Below are 18,470 nucleotides of genomic sequence, written 5' to 3'. Positions count from 1 at the left end.
TCTAATTAATATACACAAGTATTGTATTAGGGTAACCTTTGCAATTAATACTATAACTTATCCGTCAGGCTCAACTCTCTTTCATTTTACGTTCGACAGAACGTTTTAGGACGCCTTTAGGTTAAACGAAACGTTACTCAAAATGATAACAAATAACTGCCCAAGACAGGATAGTTTTACCCAGTTAACAAAAGTTTCCTGGTAGACATACACAAACACCTCGGACGCAGTATTGAGCAATGGGACACACAACCTCCTCGCATTCTTTCTCTTTTTCATCTGAAATTAAAAGTCCACGGTTATTCAAAGTGTTGTTGCTTGCCTTGTTAGCTTTTTCTCCCTCAAAATTGAGCGCCCAAGGAATGGACGGCAAACTAGCAATGTTAGTTTCAGAGTTTCTATTTTTCCTAATGTAAGACCACCTTTGTATAGCATCACACAGCCTTTCCTGGAGTTTTTGAGGCACGCCATGAACACTGGTGCATCAATTTTGGATCAACTGTCCGGGGGTGCAAACCTGGACTGAAACACGAAGGTCATGCAGCATAGAAATGCCACAGAGATGCGTAACAGCAACAAAGCCCAGGTAATAAACGCTAGAGATACGCATAGCAGGGGCGTAGAAAGGGCTGCCAGTCTTTGTTGGGATTGCCAGCACACGTGCACAAAAAAACCTTACATACGAAGGTCCGAATCAACAGTGGAACATTCATGGCGCTATACCCAATAGTCCCCCAATGAGGTTTAATTTCATGGGACATGTCAAGAAGAAATATGACTAAAGATAGCAGTGAACGAATTAAGTAAAGATAACTTATAACTGCTCACTATAAAACCAAAATTAAACTTCAAACTTTTCATGAGACGAACCAAATTGTAATTTGGGTAGATCTAAATGTCTGTTGGATCATACGTCGAACTACTTCAGTATCAAATCAATCATACAACATTACCAACTGAAGCAGATGGATAGAACGTGTTGGTCAACCCAAACTCACTGAGACAAACTTAACTGATACAGAAATCGAACTTCTCATGAACGTAACCCACCCAGTTTAGCTCTTCGTATGAAAAGTTAAAAGTTAGGCCTTAGCCTATAAGAGAGTTTGTACTGAGACATGTCCCGCCTGCACGATGAACTCTCTTGTCCATCATCTTCAGTTCGTAGCAGTTTGATTACCTTTAACGCATGCGTATCCTGTTCCAACATAACCTATCTTGCATCGGCATTTTCCATTTACACAGTCCGCATTGATGTCACAGTCTGCACATTTATCAACTGAAGGGAATGAGAGGAGACAAGTTTAATGTACAATACAAGTGGCTCGTAATCTCCGGGAAGAATTGAGTCGTTGACGCAAAATATATGTGGGCAATGCTGAATTGATTTTTGTGTAACAAAACAAATATTCCGCCGTTGGAAAATCCCAAACTAGATAGTTAAAGATAAAGAATAGTTTTGATGCTAAAGCGATGAGTTACGATGGAAGGTGAATAAGATATTGCAATTGGAGGCAGATTTAAAGGCATTTCTATTTATGTTAATCGATCCTTTTACCTGAATAAAGATTATTTTTGTATATAATCATGAAACAAATAGCAGATGAACATAGCAATAAAGGCAGTTACGTTTGCCGTGATTGTATTTACCTTCACAATGAGGTCCGGTAAATTGTGGGGTGCAGATGCAGTCATAAGACCCAAACGCTCTATCAACACAAGTTCCTCCATTCACACAGGGATTAGAGTGACATGCCCCTGGACCAACAGTAGGAATGACAGCTGTTGGTAGGGTGAGAAAACGCATTTGCAAGTCAATGTGGAAAGTAACGGCTTTGCTAGTCCACAGTGGAACACATGTCATCACTGAAGTAATAACTGCGGCTATATATAGTTTGATAGAGATTATTACATAGACTTAGCAGTACTTCATGCAAAAAATATTGTGGTCGTCAGCATATGATTTAAAGAGTAAACCGATTTTACCTTCGCAAAAATTCCCAGTGAAACCACTAAGACAAGTGCATTTAACAAGGTGGGTGGAAATATCCACGCAGACTCCGTTGTTTAAACATGGATTGTTGCACAGACATTCGGTGCCTAAAATTTTCAAAAGAAAAGAACAATTTTAAAACATATTGAGCTACCGTTTTAAGATTAACCGTCTGACTGAGGCAATAATCTTTAAAAAAGAAGACTGCAGAAAAAAAAAATTATGAAAACATATTGAGCTACCGTTTAAAAATTAACCGTCTGACTGAGACAATAATCTTTAAAAAAGAAGACTGCAAAGTAATATGTAAAGCGTGGTTTTACTGAAGTTTGCCGGATATGATTTTTCATTAACAATATCTGGCTAGAGAATTGTCTTAGTTGAATCTTTGAATTCACTTTGACGATGTTATTTAAACAACATTGTAAAACAAAATTTGAAATTGAAGGTCGATTGAAGTGTAATCCTTTTGTCTTGGATCATCTTGCTGTACACAGTTTGTTGGACCTTGCTAAATTACCACTCGAGCGTAAACGAATCTCATATCGCAAGATTTGTGATATTGATTTTAGCGAGTTTTGTGGTCAGTTGGAGAACACCAGGCTAGTAAGGGATGCGGCTTCTTTTAGTCTCGGTGAACTTGTTTATGAGTATAACACTACATTAAAGTCGTTGTTAGACAGACACGCGCCTCTGAAGACTAAGACCATTACTCTTCGCCCAACCGCCCTATGGTACACTGAGGAAATACGATCTGAAAAGAGAAAACGCAGAGCTCTCGAGCGGCGCTGGCGTTCTTCAAAACGAGAATCGGATTATTCTAGATTTAAGGAACAATGCCTTAGAGTGAACGCTTTGATCAAGAAAACGAAAGTTGACTATTACTCAGGCATTATACGGGAGAGTAGTAATAATCCCCGAACTCTTTTCAATACGGTAAATAAGCTCCTACATAAGCGCGTGCCAGCGGAGTATCCTTCAGGGTGTGCGTCTGATGGTGATCTTGCTAACAAGTTCATTGACTTCTTTAGTGAGAAGATTACAGTTCTGCGAAACTCACTTGACTCCACATCTGATATTGTTGTGGAGTCCGATGGCATTGTCCATCAGTGTGCCTTGTCATGTTTTAAGTCTGTAACATCGTCTGATGTCTCGGAATGACTTAGTAAGATGACCATCAAGTCCTGTCCTCTTGATCCCGTCCCTGCTTCTGTTTTGAAGCAGTGCACATCAGTTCTTTTGCCTGTTATGACTCAAATTGTAAATCAGTCTTTATGTCTAGCTGTTTTTCCAGACTGTTTTAAGCTTGCATTGTTGAATCCTCTTCTCAAAAAGCCCACACTTGATGTTGAAGTTTTTTCGAATTTTCGTCCTATTTCAAATTTGATGTTCGTGTCTAAACTCACTGAGAAGGTGGTGGCATCTCAGTTGATTAATCACATTTCTAGTAATGGACTTGATGAAATACTACAATCTGCTTGGACCGATTTTATATCTGCTCTATACCTCCCCATTGGGGGATATTGTCAGACAATACAACATGGGCTATCATTTCTATGCTGATGATACTCAGTTGTATCTGTCTTTCAATTCTCTCAGTGGGGATGATCAAGCTTATTCTGTCTCTCAGGTTGAATCTTGTGTTAGAGATATCGACCGTTGGATGTCTTGTAACAAACTTAAGTTGAATAGGGACAAGACGGAATTGCTCGTTATCAGTTCAAAATATCGGCCACGCCCATCTTTAGATAGTATCCTGGTTGGTGATGATCGTGTAGAGCGGTCTGACAAAGCTAGGAACAAAGGAGTTGTTTTTGATGAGACCTTGTCACTGGATAAGCATGTGAGTTCTGTTTGTAAATCTGCTTTATTTCATCTTCGGAATATCGCTAAGATCAGAATGTATCTGACTTCTGAGAGCACAAAGACCCTTGTCCATGCTTATGTTACTTGTCGACTGGACAATTGTAACTCGTTGCTCCTCGGTTCACACTGGTTACCTGTGGAGCAGCGAATTACCTTTAAAGTATTACTGTTAACTTTTAAAGCTCTCAATAATCTGGCGCCTCCGTATTTAAGTCAACTTATAGTCCCATACAACCCTACAAGAAATCTTAGGTCTGCTAGCAAACATTTATTAGAAGTACCGAATGTGCGCCTGAAGAGCTATGGGGACAAGGCCTTTTCGGTCGCTGCCCCAAAGCAATGGAATGATATTCCCTTAGACATTAAATTAAGTGGATCAGTTGATGTTTTTAAATCTAGATTGAAAACTTATCTTTTTAGACTCGCTTTCAATTGACTTTTTGTTTTAGTGCTATTGTTAGTTAGTTATTTTCTTTTTTGATTGTAAAGCGATATGGAGCTTTTGTATATACCGCTATACAAATAAAGTTATTGTTATTGTTATTGTTGTAAGTGTACGTTTGTCCCGGGGGGGGGGGGGGTACTGCCATATATGGGCTATATAGGTATGTGCCGCTGTGAAGGGTATGCTTTTCAGGCAGTTTACTCTAGGATAGGGTATGTAAATCAGAGCGTTTGGGTCTAGAATAGGGTATCATTTTTCAGGAAACTGATCAGTTGGTTGAAGATTTTATCTAGACAAGGGAAACAGCTACTTTAGGATAGGGGGATTTGGGGAGTTTACTCTAGTATAGGGTAGCAAAATTCAGCTGAACTAGCTCCGGAATAGGTTAAGGGTTCCAGGGTCCCAGCGGCACATCCCCACTAAAGTACCCCCCCCCCCCCCCACCCCGGGACGTTTGTATGCTTATTGTTTAGTGTATCTAACAATGACTTACATTCACACGTTTTCCCGTAATATTTGTTTGGGCAAAGACACACAAAAGATAAGCCAACGTTCTGTAGGAAGCATGAACCATTATTTTTGCAAGGATTTGAATCGCATGGATTTCCTTAAACAGAGAGGAAACAATGTTAATTTATTATCTTAATTGTTAAAACATAGAAAAGTAAATTTTATTGCGATTCGCAGCTCCGAACCTCGTACCTCAAAAGCTGAAGGAATAATGTTCCGTCTGGATTTAAACATAAATTTAACATGTTTGGTTATAAGGCTTAAACAACTCGTTAAAAAAAAGCAATCATTAACAAAAGAATCTGGCAAGGCAAGACAAAACCGAGAGTTCCAAGAACCAGATTATAAGGCAGGGCATTAAAATTAGGCCCAAACACCTATGAGAGCCATGGTCTTGACCTTCGTGCGGTTTTTCCGGACATCTAGCAAATGGTATTTGAGGTCATTTGAGGAAGATGTCTCTAGGTCTCCAACAGGTAAGAAGAAACAACCGTGTTTTCCAGTGAAATTATGAAGTTAATAGAGTTGAATATAATAATACTTTTCATGTATTAATGATATCTAACCTGGCCTAAAATTGTTCTTACTACCATTTCCCGCGATTTTCTTTAACAGCATAAGAAATAAAGTGGGGCTGATATGGTAGTGTAGTGCGTTACACTTGAGGGGGTGGTGTGGTTAGCACGCAGTAACATTAAATTTGAAAGTCGCCATTTGAAGGCCTGGTGTATACTTAAGTCAATATTGGTTATTATGGTTAGATTCTTAGCTTGCCATTATTGATACCTTCATGGTATTACTACTGCAGTTGATTTGGTGATAGAGTCAAATCTCTCTTGACAGCCACCTTGCTTAAACTGACATTGCAGTTCATTCATCCGCTTTTTAGAGCAACATGAAGAATTAAAAGAACAACTCTGGATGCCCTCATTACAAGAACCCGTCTAAAAGAGCTGACTGTATTCGCTCGCCACTGCGTATTCCTTTGGTCTACGTAGGGCACCAAACCTGTTCTACAGTCTCTAGATATAGCAGGTCTAGACGTCAAGAGCTAGATCAAGCGAATTTTCATAAAGTTCTTTAAAATACCATCTCAACAGTTTGATAAAAAAGGATTGCCATGCAGTGGATCGTTGTAGAGTGACTATAGAAGCTTACAAATCTTACCGCCGTCAATTATAAGCACACAACCTTTATCTTGCAAGTAGGTGGGATATCGACCTTCAAAAGATTGACAGTAACAATCTCCGTCGAGGTCACATTTTGCAACCAAAGGTTCTCCGGTAGGAGCAGTAGCTTGAAGACAGCTGCACTCTAAAAACAACATTTTACATCAATATATATGCCTTTTATTTCTAAATAGTGACGTTTTTCACAATAGTTTGCCCTCGCCAAAATTAATATCCCCGATTTTGGCGCAAAGAATCAGTGAACCAGGACTGGAACAATTTGTTGTCTGCTATGGACAACGAAACGGCGAGAGCGGCAGCTGGAGAACATTACATGCGTAATGACGTTACGACACAGTGAATTTACCACAACTGGCACGATGCCCAAGTAAGGACCAGCGCTCACAACTTTAAATAAACTTTGGCATCATAGAACTGGAAGCCTGCCCAACCGTCAAACCAACCTAAACATGACTGAACCCTTATTTCATTCCCCCGCATTTTATCTGTGAAATCAAGAGAAAGGCTATGACGTTATCGGGGCTAATGTGTTCCTGCTGTCAATAATAAGATTCCTGCCTCAAAAAACGGACTAACCGGTCCAGACTACATTACTATTGGTGAAGTGATTAATTGAAGGTTCTCTTTTTAAGAAAGGCAAGCTTATTGCGTTCGAGGTACGAGAACGCAACCCCTAATTTGTATTCGGTGTTTTGTGCATTATTGGTTATCCTGTGCAATCAATAAGGGAGGTTTTTTCCAGATTGCATTTGTCGTCGTCGTCGACACACAAATGCCTCGCTTTGAGGCGCTTGCTTACGTTTTGCCTCACTTTGACCAACTAACTCGTGAACGTGGTGATTCGTGCCCCCTCAAGCGTTTGCTGAGCTCTTTTATTTTGTCTTCGTAAAGCGTTCATCTTTTAAAAGTTTTGCTGAATCCTCGTAAAGCGTACATTTTTTAAGAGTTTGGTGAAGGTCTAATATCGATCTGTGTTTGCTGAATCTTTCAAAACGTTCATCTTTCAAAAGGTTTCGGCGGCCGTTGTGCCACAAAGTAAATCGACCGAGTTTTGTAGATCGGCGGCCGTTGTGCGACAAAGAAAATCTAGAGAGATGTGTAGCTTAGCGGCCGTTGTGTCACAAAGTAATAATAAATCTACCGAGATGTGTAGCTCGGCGGCACCGTTTCATCATGACGTGATATTTTCGGCACCGGACAAACGAACATTTTAGGCCTATGTTATTTATTCGGAAAAACTTATAAACAGCCCACAGTAGCTCCACTCAAATCACTGAAATCAACACACTCGACCAAACTACTGCACTTATTGAGACGGACCATACGATATAACTAGCCTTCAAGGCTTTTTCATAATGATACACAGTTTAAATAGAGGTTTCGCTAAAAGCAATCCTTACGTTTAAAATATGCCATGATCAAATTAAAGCCCGCTTTCCATATGGTCGCTACCATCGCTGTGATCGCTGGGATCGCTGAGAAAAAAAAAAAACTTCAGGAATCACAGCGATCATAGCGATCATATGAAACCACTCTCCAGCGATCACAGCGACAACAATCGCTGAGATGTAAAAAGTTCTATATCAGCGATCGTTGTCGCTGCGATCGCTGGAGAGTGGTTTCTATATGATCGCTGAACTTTTTTTTCTCAGCGATCACAGCGATCGTAGCGATCATATGGAAACCGAGTTTAATCTATCGCAGTAACCATCCACCCTTCCTCCTCAACTAGCTGCTACCTGTACGCCTTACAAACATATCGAACGCACTCTCCTAAGCTCCGATTACTCCTACCATAAAGACTGTAATAAGTCAAATACCTTGACAATTTTTTCCCGTGAATTTTCCTTTGCAGGAACAGCGGTAATCATTCTTGGCTAAATCATTCTCACACGTTCCTCCATTCAAACAAGGCTGTGAATCACACGGATTTGGTAAAGTAACTGAAAGGACAATAATTAGTCAAGTTTACACATCAAAATTAAGTAACTGATAGAAACTGAGGTGTGTGAAAATCAAAAATTTTATTTCTGAGCTTTTTAAAACTTTAATAGGCCACTTGCACTAAGAGGTCACGTGACCAATGCTTCCTTTAAACAATGAGTTGGAATCTTGCTGATGCCAAAAATTGTTAGAGCACACAAAAATTATCTTACACCCGAAATTTGAGAGGAAACGCATTTAAGGGAGATATTTTGTGGCACTTTGATTTTTCAGCAAAGTAGTATGATTTGTATTGGCCGCCATGTTGGAGGGCGTGCTCTTGCCCTCCAACATGGCGCCAAAACTACTTCTTGCTTATATCTTGTTCAACGTTTCATAGTTACGCTCAAATGTGCTGTAAACGTTATCACATCATCTTTTCAACATTTTCCTTGAAGTTTAAGTGCAAAATTTGTGTTCAGAGAGAGGTAATTCATAATTTTAAAAATCACATTTTGGTCACGTGACCATTCACGAACTTATTCATTTTAAGAAAATGGTGCGGGTTTGAAAAACCAAATCACCATTATTTTGTTTAAGATATGACCCACTAATCGTTTTTCGAAGGCAAAATCATATTTAACTTTCATTTTCATAAAAACGGTGTCACATGCCTCTTAGTGCAAATGGCCTATTACTGGTTGAATTACCCAAATTAAAACTACTGTTAAAAAAAAAATAGGAATAATGACAAAATTATGTAAGTAGCTATGCACTTTCAGTTCTCCAATAATTTATGTGGCAAAAAAATGTCTATCCATGGATAGCTCGTGGTCCAGGACAAAAGCCATCTCGTAAAGACTTCTGTTCACAGCTAAGAAGGGTGATTTCGGAGAGGTCTCTCTAAAAGAAGCGAAGAATTCCTGTTGCGACGTGCTGGTCTTGAAATTACATCAACACATATTGAATAGGTTTCTGTGACACTCTTCGCTGCAGTGTGAACAGGTGTTTATAATTAGGTAGGAGTATATAATATATAGATTTAGCTAGGGCTAAAAGCGAAGCTCCCATTAATAAATTTATGATTTAAATCAAACAATAAACTTGTAATTCACAAATCAGTTAACTTCTTAAAGGGCACACATGCGACTTTTTAGGGAAAGCTAAGGCTAAGTGATTTTAGAGTGAAAAAAATCTTTCATCGAATTGATAGCCGGTATATATACACCCAAAAAATAGCAATCATCGTCGATCACATTTAAGAGCCATAATAGCTCTTGATCACAGTAGATTAAGCCTGGAAAACGAATTCATGGAAAAAACAAATCTGGCCGAATTTTTTTGCGTTCGACAAGTTCACTTAACAAAATCTTGCCAACAACTCTGGGAGTGTGTAAACCAATATTTCATACTTTTTATGCATCATATCTGAGGTGAAACAGTAATATGAGGCGCTGTTTTTATCATACAGACCTCAGACAAAATGCAGTATTTCACAATTTTTCAAGACAAATTGCACTCATTCAATATTCAGAACCGTACGAAGCACGCGTGGGCTTTTAGCAAAACCGTTAAAAAATTTCCAAAATCACCTATACGGCCAGCCGGTTGTCACTTTTGACAAGCGCCAAATTTTCAGTGAACATTAAAAGAGTTATGCTTCAACATAATAAAGAATTTATTGTTTACTTTTTTATTTAATGGTTTTATAACGATGTGCAAACGCGCGGCATTTTGAGTACTCGTGCAAGCGTTGTCTATGAACGACTAAAAACAAACAGCAAAGCGATTAAAACTGCAAGAGACTACTAAAAATCAATAAAAGAAATGTAATTCGGTGAAACATTTACAGAGACAACAATTTTCATTCACGAAGACAAGTATTAAAGCGTCTCTAAAAATCCTGAATCTTTACGCTTAAGCTTAAAGCTTTTAGCCGGCTTCCTGGTGTTTACTGTTTTCAGAGATGAACTCGAGGCAAGAAAATCGCTGAAAGCTTTCTTACTACAGCCAAAATTATAACTAAATACTCTTCGGAGCGTTTTTTCATTCTATATGCGGAGAGAAAATATCGACTAAAGGCTTTTTAAAGCTCTGTAAGCTTATATATACTAGATCAGATCATTGTCTCAGATCTTAATACAAACGTGCATGAATTAGCCTCATAAACTGCGCTCGACTTCATGAAATCAGATATAAAAAAACAAACATACACTGTATGCAATAATTACTCAGGCTTACCATTCGAGATGCAGCTCTTGAAAGCTATCAAGTAAGGCCAGAATCACTTGAGGGACTTTTCAACCCCGCATCCAGCAAGGTGAAAAACGAAAACGATGCCTCCGAAATCGGATTTCCAACTTTGACAACCGGCGCATTTCCCAACCAAAAATTCAATAAACAAACCAGCCATGAATCAAAGAAGACTGTTGATAGCAGCTGTATTTCATTTTAAGCATCCAGAGGGAAAAGACAGTAAAAAACATCACAAGTTGACAAAATACTCTGTCAGCTTCAGCTGTCAAAGTAAACAAGGTTCAAGATGCTGTATAAATTTTCTGCATGAACTCACCTGTCAAATTTTGACCAATCAGAGCATAAAAATAGGACGGTTGTAGAGCGTGATCAACGCGTGACTATGGTGAGAAAAGTGAAAAACCTCTGTCTTCCCTGCTTGTATTTTTAAATGATTAGCTGAATTTTCGCAACCGAGATCAGTTTGAAATCAAAATGTTAATAACGCGGGGCCATAGTGACATTAACACAACACTTTCTGTCATCATGTCATTATGTTGCTGCCGTTCTCTTTGCCTTTGTATTTCTCTTTCGCGTTGCCTTTGTCTGTTCATTCTAGCTCTGTCTCGTTCTGCTTGACGGCGTTTTTCACTATAATTTTCTCTCCTTCTTCTCGCTCTGACTCTTTCTACTTGCCGACTTTCTTCGCTAAAATGTTGTCTGCTGAGTTTGACTAATAGTCGCGGGTCGCGGGTCGTGGGTCCAAAGTCGCGGTCGCGGGTCCAAAGTCGCGGTCGCGGGTCCAATGTCGCGGTCGCGGGTCCAATGTCGCGGTAGGGGAAAATGATTTGGGGTTTGAGGTAACAGCTGAGTGAAAACGACTGATATGAACACAATATAAAGGGAAAAAATCTTTTTTATCCACGATACCCTACGGTAGCCAATTTACAGGTTACGGATGTCGGTGTCAACAAAATAATGTCTCAAGAAAAGACCTAAAAGAAAAAGCTGGCCGACTTTTGTGTTCACCGCAAGTTTATTTTGTTTTTCTTTCCATCGGGTTCAGTTATGTGTAAATTCAGCTTTGAATATACTTAGGCATAACACTATCTGATTAAAAAGTTACCATAAGTTACCATTGCTTTCCTCTTGTCGATGAATTTCTCACAAATGCTTAGGGGTTCATTTACTGAACAATATGCGATACACTTCATAGACTACAGATTATAAACGTTACAACAAGTTAAAGCCTTTTTTTTAAAAAAGCGAACGCGGGCTGAAAAAGCTACGAGTCTGTCGGTAGAAGAAACGAGAACTCTTATATTTAACAAATTTTTTAGGCAAAACTGAAAGAAAATGTAAATAGGCGCATGAATCTTCATTCAAGCGGTATTCAAGGCATGAATTTAATATGGAAACGAGTAAAAATCCACAGAAAGGAGTCTGTTCCTCGAAGCAAGATTTTCGCTTAATGCTTTTATTTTTACAACTGAGACGGCAACCCAGAGTGTTCAATATAACTTCTTGTTCTCTTCACCTAAATGGCAACCAGGACAACCTGACAATAGGAAGCCATTCAATGTGCGTCTCAGTCAAATCTTGAAAACATGCATCGTAATATAACCAAGTGAGTAAGTAGGTAAGGAAATAATAACGCCCGATATCATGAAGCTGAAAAAGAAAGTAAACCAGACACTGAAAACGGTAAGTTATCAACTCCACCAGAGCTAAGAAAAGACAAGAAATTAGGTAAGTAATTCCAGATTCCAGGTACTGGATTCAAATCTTTTTCAGTAGAACCAAGAGACTATGATCTATTCTCTCTTGGTAGAACTTGGATTCCGGATTTCAGTCGTTAGTGAGGACAAACTCCTATCTGTGGACAAGAGAGGATAAATCTCGAGCTTTATCCCCTCTTGCTGTGGATTATTACTTGTTTCTATATTAAATTCATGCCTTGAATACCCACTTGAATGTACTTTACTGACACTTCAAGCCCAACGTCTCTCCTCCTCTTTCCAGTTACTTGTGCAAAGAGTTTATTTTGGGAGTTTGCGGCCAGGAAGTTTTTCCACAAGCGTTTTCTTTATTTTTGCCGAAAACAGTTGTTAAAATTGAAACAGTTCTCGTTTCTTCTACCGACAGACTCGTAGCTTTTCGAGCCCGAGTTAGCATTTTTTAAAAAGGGTTTTAAGTTGTTGTAACGTTTATAATTTATACTCTGTGAAGTGTATCGCACATTTTTCAGTGAGTGCACCCCTAAGAATTTGTGAGCAATTCATAGACAAGAAGAAAACAATGGTAACTCATGGTAACATTTTTTATCAGATACTGTCATGCATAAGTATACATTCAAAGCTGAATTCATACATAACTGGGCCCGATAGAAAGAAAACAAAATGAACTTTGCGGTGAACACAAAAGTCGGCCATCTTTTTCTTTTAGGTCTTTTCTTGAGACATTATTTTGTTGTCTCCAACATCCATAACCTGTAAATTGGCTACCGCAGAGTATCATGCATAAAAACGATTTTTTGCCCTTTATATTTTTTTCATATCACTTGTTTTCACTCAGTTACCTCGAACTCCAAATCATTTTCCCCTGCCGCGACATTGGACCCGCGACCGCGACATTGGACCCGCGACCGCGACTTTGCACCCGCGACCCGCGACCCGCGACTATTAGTCAAACTCTGTCTTCTTCTTCTACTTCTAACGCGCTCTCTTTGGCGATCGTCTTCGCTTGTTCTACGCGTGTTGACTCTTGCTCTCTGCCGTTCACCTTCTCTTTGCTCTCTGCTTAAAACCTGTCATCTACACGCTAAAATCTCTCGGCTGTTGTTTGTTGACATAATAGATTTCGTAAGTTGTAATAAAAAGTTATAAAGGCTCTGTCGAAAAAATTTTTGCTAAGTTGCTTTGAAATTTCTTTTTTCAAAACCAGTTGTGCGATATAATTGCGCGACGTTGCGCCATGCGATTTCCCGCCAAAAAATCTCTACTTTCCCCTACCCCAAGAGTCCATGCGGACTACTTTCCACTACCCGGAAAGTCCGTACGGACGGACGTACGCTGACGTCATAACCAAAATTTCTCGGATGGGTAGTTTATCTTAGTTATGGTGCTCCGCGCGCTCAAGGAGCCCCGCTATTATATATATATATATATATATATATATATATATTTAAGCAATAGACCACACTTTCTATGGGTTTACCGGCGTGATAACCCACGCGGGATGTTGGGAGAACACGAGAAAAGCTTGTAAATCACGAGCCGAAGGCGAGTGATTTACAAGCTTTTCGAGTGTTCTCCCAACATCCCAAGTGGGTTATCACGTCGGTAAACCCATAGAAAGTGTGGTCTATTGCTTTTATAAAATAACTTTTAGTAGAATGGAGTCTTTTAGGTAAAAAAATATGCTTTTAGTACCGTGATCAAGTCATGTCTTCTCTCTAAAGTCATCATAAGCCAATCATGATTCACGATTTAATAGCGCTGAACTTTCTCAAAACTCAGCTCAGTCAAACAACAGACAACAGCACTTCAAAACACGAGTTTTTGCGCTCATTACATGATAACTAATGAAAGCTGTTTTACAGGAAGAGTGAACACATATTCATGCGAACGTACAATGAAAGAATACGTTCATGGTTTGTTTACTACAGAAGTAGAAATTAATTGAACATCAGACTGTACGCAGCTGTATTTTGTTTAGTCGATCCGTAAAAATTTCGTGCTTACAGACGGAACTGGCAGTTATTGTAATGGAGGACTTCATTCACTTTTTACAAGCCGCAGTGGTTTAAGATCTGTTTACTGGACTTTATTATGATCAAGAAATGCTGCGGTAACGACGTGGCTGCATTTACGAAGTTGTCGCATGTAACTTTATACAGGCACGTACAGCGCCCGATGGAAATATGTCAGTGGTGAAGAAAGGTTTCTTTGCCGTAGCCACATATTGGCGCTAATATTTGTCGGTTTGTGAAGTCAGGTAGTTTGAGGTAGGTTATGGCATCGATATCACTGAATAATTTGTGCAAATGTTGGAAAAAACCAGCCCGAAACTCTGACATCTTTCATCATCGCTGGTAGCTTGTTTACAACCTACAGCGGCCGATTTTGTACCATATCTTGATCAGGTCTCTTTTTGGAACAATTTCTTTCATTAAGGAATTTAATTTTGACATAAAATAAATCAAGAATGCTAAAACTATCCGTTTTGTTGCTGGTTGGCACATGGTTAAGGTTTCCTAGAGACTTTCTACACCAGAAATTCACACAGTTGTTATCTTTCTCTGCGATTTGGCATCGTCGTGAAATGTAAACTGCTTTCCAGCTTTGTACTTCATAACTTCTAAAGCTATGGCAGTCGCGATTGTGACCCTCGGTAATAAAATGCGTAAACCAACGCTTTTTATATTAAGAAGGGCTACGGTAAGTAACTTGTTCTGTTTTTTTAGCCTTTCTAAAATCGTTGTTTGCAGTTCAATAGCGGATTTTGTTTATGGCTCGTGGTCCGGATGCCTTTTTCTATGGGTTTACCGGTATAATAAACCATAGGTTTTTGACCAATCAGATCACGCGTACTATCTCAGTTATTTTATAAATATATATAAAGTTGTCCCAAGCATCTCTCCCTCCCGTCCTCATAAACACAAATATATCTTAATCACAAATGAAGACAGAAAACAGTTTCCTTTCAATCCACCTATATTTCGATCACATTCAGTGATCTTCTTCAGGGTGACTAACTAGCCGTTAAGGTACAGAACTTTTAAATTGCTGAATTACGAAGGTAACGCGCGCGCATCACAACTGAAATGACTGTTATTTTAAACGTCTAACGGAAAATGTGATAGATGACACTATCATCTCCTGCGCGCGCCCGCGCGCGTCTTTCGGTTCTGGGCGTAAAAAACCATCATCCTCATTAAGTCCTTGAGGGCGCAGCGTTCCCAATCTATACATCCACTCTCCCTCTTTCTTCCGCAACTCCCTCTCTCCCATGGCTCTGTCTATTAACTGTATAGTTAAATGGCTTAATCCTAAGTGTCCCGAACTATGAAAATGCTGGTAGAGAAAATCGTCATTCCTCTTATTTTCAGAAGACAACTTGAGATGGGCATTGATCCTACTTCTGTGATTATTGAACCTAGACCGAAAATTAGTGGTAGTAGATCCAACATATTGAATGCCACATACCTTACAAGTCATAAGATAAACCACGTTTTTAGAGTTACAATTTAAGTTGTAATTAATACGGAATTCCTTCCCATTGGTTTTGCTGCGGAAAGTTCTCCCCACACACAGAAAAGTGCAAATTTGGCACCGATTGCTACCACACTTTGATGTTCCTGTTACCTCTTCCTTAGCGGCACTCCTAAACTTTGCTCGAACCAAGAAGTCGGAGAGGCACTTCGGTCTTCTGAAAGCAACCATTGGCACCTCTCTAATGGCATCCCGGCATTTCTGCGAAGAGTGAAGAACCGGATGTAGCTTCCTCAACATGCCTCCGATGTTTGGAAGGCCCGGGTGGTACGTCACTGTGAAGGGAATCCTGGTATTTTCCTTTCTTGGTTTATCCCTCAATGCTTCATTTCTAGGTGTTTGTCTCGCTCTATCCACTTGTTGTTGTATGACATTCTTCTTATATCCCCTTTCTTCTAAAGAACTACACAAATCCCGCGCTCTGCTTTCAAAGAAAGCCTCCTTGGAACAAATCCTCCTCAAACGTAATGCTTGTGCATAGGGAATCCCTTTCTTGCAAGAGTTCGGATGACACGACACCCGGTGGAGATACTGATGGCTATCGGTGGGTTTGATGTAAACATCCGTCTCCAGTTTTCCCGATTCATTCACGACTTTAACATCTAAGAATTCCACTTCTTGATAGGACCATTTTGATGTAAACTTGATCGTTCTATGCGCACTGTTTAGATAATTAATAAAATCTTTAAGACTTTCCTCCCCTTCTGTCCAAATTATAAAAATATCATCAATATATCGCCACCAAGTTTGGGGTTTTATTAAAGCGTTTGAAATCAACTGTCTTTCTAGTTTGTCCATAAAAATGTTAGCATACGACGTCGCCATCCGAGTCCCTATCGCAGTGCCTAGTTTCTGGACAAAATGCAGCTCATCAAATTCAAAATTATTGTTCTTAAGAACTATTTCTGTAAACTCTACCAAGTCGTTCTTGAGATCCCCTAGTTTCCTCCCATTCTCCACATTGGAATCCCATGTTAACAACGCCTCTTTCACCGCCTCTATCCCCTCATCGTGTGGTATGTGGGGATATAACCCCACAACGTCGACTGTACATAATATCGCCCCCTCTGGTAAGGTGTCGATGTTCTTGAGTTTTCTTAAAAAATCGTTAGTGTCCTTTATGTAAGAATTAATGGTCGGAACTATAGGCCTTAAATGGTAGTCTACAAAGCTAGAAATTTTTTCCGTAGACGTGTTGCAACCCGATATAACCGGACGTCCTGGGCAGCCCTTCTTGTGGAGTTTGGGTAGCAAATAAAACCTTCCGGCCCTCTCGTCTCCTGAAGCCAACAAATAGTCTTTAGTTACATCATCGATGTTCCCTTTTCGATGCGCTTCTAGTATGCTTTGGTTGACTTTCTTAATCATGGCCCTTGTGGGGTCCTTCGGTAGTGGCTGGTATATCTCCTTATCAGTTAATTGTCGCATTGCCTCCTGCACGTAAGCTTCTTTAGCCATGACGACAACTGCAGACCCTTTATCGGCTTAATGTTTGATAATAATATCATCATAGGTACGAAGATCTTGAAGCGCCTGTTGTTCTTCTCTTGTGAGATTGCGTTGATACGGTGTTCCAAAATCATGAGCCAATATGTCCCTCTCAAGCGCTTCAACATAAGCCTCAATCGCTAGCTCCCTGTTCCTTCCTGGACTCCAACTTGACTTTTTTCGAAAAGCTGGTAAGCTTGAAATTTCCCCCTCTACATCGTCCTGATCCGTGTAAAAATACTCTTTCAACCGCACCCGTCTCACATATTCCTTAATGTCTCGTCGCAAAGAATAAATATCGATCTTTTCCGGAGTTGGCAGAATTTCAATCCTTTTGACAGCAGTGAGACCTCCCCCTCAGTCAAAACTCTCTTAGACAAATTCACAACAGTCTGATAACCCCGACCTCTTGTGTCTCCCTCCGCCCGGCTGTCACCAACCCCCAGTGCTTCAATTCGCCTACTTTCAAAAGTCGAGCTCTCATCCCTCGATGTTTGAGCACATGAACGTGGTTCAATGAAACATTCCACCGAGCTATTGTCCTCACAACGCTGATCATATTTCCTTAAAACGGAATCAATATCCCTTGTGACACGTCCGGTGTCTACCAAAAGAAGAGGGCAACTAATCGGAAGTGGATTAACCCCTGCATTACTCTCTTCTGGCCCCAAATTCTCAACCTCAACCGACAACTGACTATCTCTGCTCGACGCATTGTCAACCGTCCGTCTTATATCTGAAACAAAATTATGAATCCTCAACTCTAACCCATTTTCCCCATCCCCTTCAAATTGCTCATCCTCAGTAACGGTCGTGTCGTTATTTACAACAGAAATGGCATCAAGTTTCCTTGACCTAGATATATAGATATATACACCCGTTTTCAAAAAGGTTTTCATATAGAGAGATATATAGATAGATATATGCTTTTGTTTTCTTGCACGTGCGCCCGTGTGCATTTTTCACTTGTTATTGTCCAACTTGTGAAAAAACTCGGTTCAACGATGAATTTTCTTTTCGTCAGGTTCTTAGTTCCAATTTCTCGGGAAAAAAAATGACAATGCACGAATATTGTCTGCAATTCTCTTGTTTTGCATACTCTTGAAAATTAAAGAATGCGGAATTCGGTCAGCTGTAGGTCATATAATTGTTGTCGTTACAGGATAAGAGGAAAACCTCAAAAATTTTAATTTTCACAACAACACATATGAAATGGAAAAAAAGTGTTTTCAAAACCGCTAATTTTTTTTTTCTGAGAAGAAAGATGTAACGGTGAATGATGTCCGCGATATGGACCAAGACGTTGTCGAGGTTCATAGCAGTACATTTTATCATAAAAATGATGGGTTGGTCAGACATATTTATGCCTCACTTTTTTTTGTTTAAAATCACATCTCGTAAGGCAACGTCTCACTGAAGACAGAATACTGAACTCTCGGCCACAAATGGTTTGAAGATAGTTTTCAGTTTCTCTTAAGAACGCCCTTGGACAGCGCATAATACACTCCATCAATAAAAAATGCTTCGCCACTTGCTATAGATGCCAT

The 18,470-nt window shown here is 39.7% G+C and overlaps 1 protein-coding gene across 1 annotated transcript in view; it reads right to left on the bottom strand.

Moving 5' to 3' along the window:
* LOC140945593 (protein glp-1-like) overlaps positions 1–18,470 on the bottom strand; it is a 48,776-nt gene continuing 30,306 nt past the window's right edge. The window contains exons 11-17 of the mRNA XM_073394606.1: positions 7,825–7,947; positions 5,982–6,128; positions 4,798–4,911; positions 1,987–2,100; positions 1,651–1,782; positions 1,181–1,279; positions 1–279 (exon numbers count right to left, since the gene is read on the bottom strand). Of these exons, the coding sequence (XP_073250707.1) occupies positions 185–279; positions 1,181–1,279; positions 1,651–1,782; positions 1,987–2,100; positions 4,798–4,911; positions 5,982–6,128; positions 7,825–7,947 (824 nt within the window). The 3' untranslated portion in view covers positions 1–184. The remainder of the gene's footprint in view (positions 280–1,180; positions 1,280–1,650; positions 1,783–1,986; positions 2,101–4,797; positions 4,912–5,981; positions 6,129–7,824; positions 7,948–18,470) is intronic.

This window comes from Porites lutea, chromosome 8 (assembly GCF_958299795.1).
Source record: "Porites lutea chromosome 8, jaPorLute2.1, whole genome shotgun sequence".
Lineage (NCBI taxonomy): Eukaryota > Metazoa > Cnidaria > Anthozoa > Scleractinia > Poritidae > Porites > Porites lutea.
The sequence above is the reverse complement of the archived record's forward strand: the minus strand, read 5'-3'. Positions and strand labels throughout refer to the sequence as shown.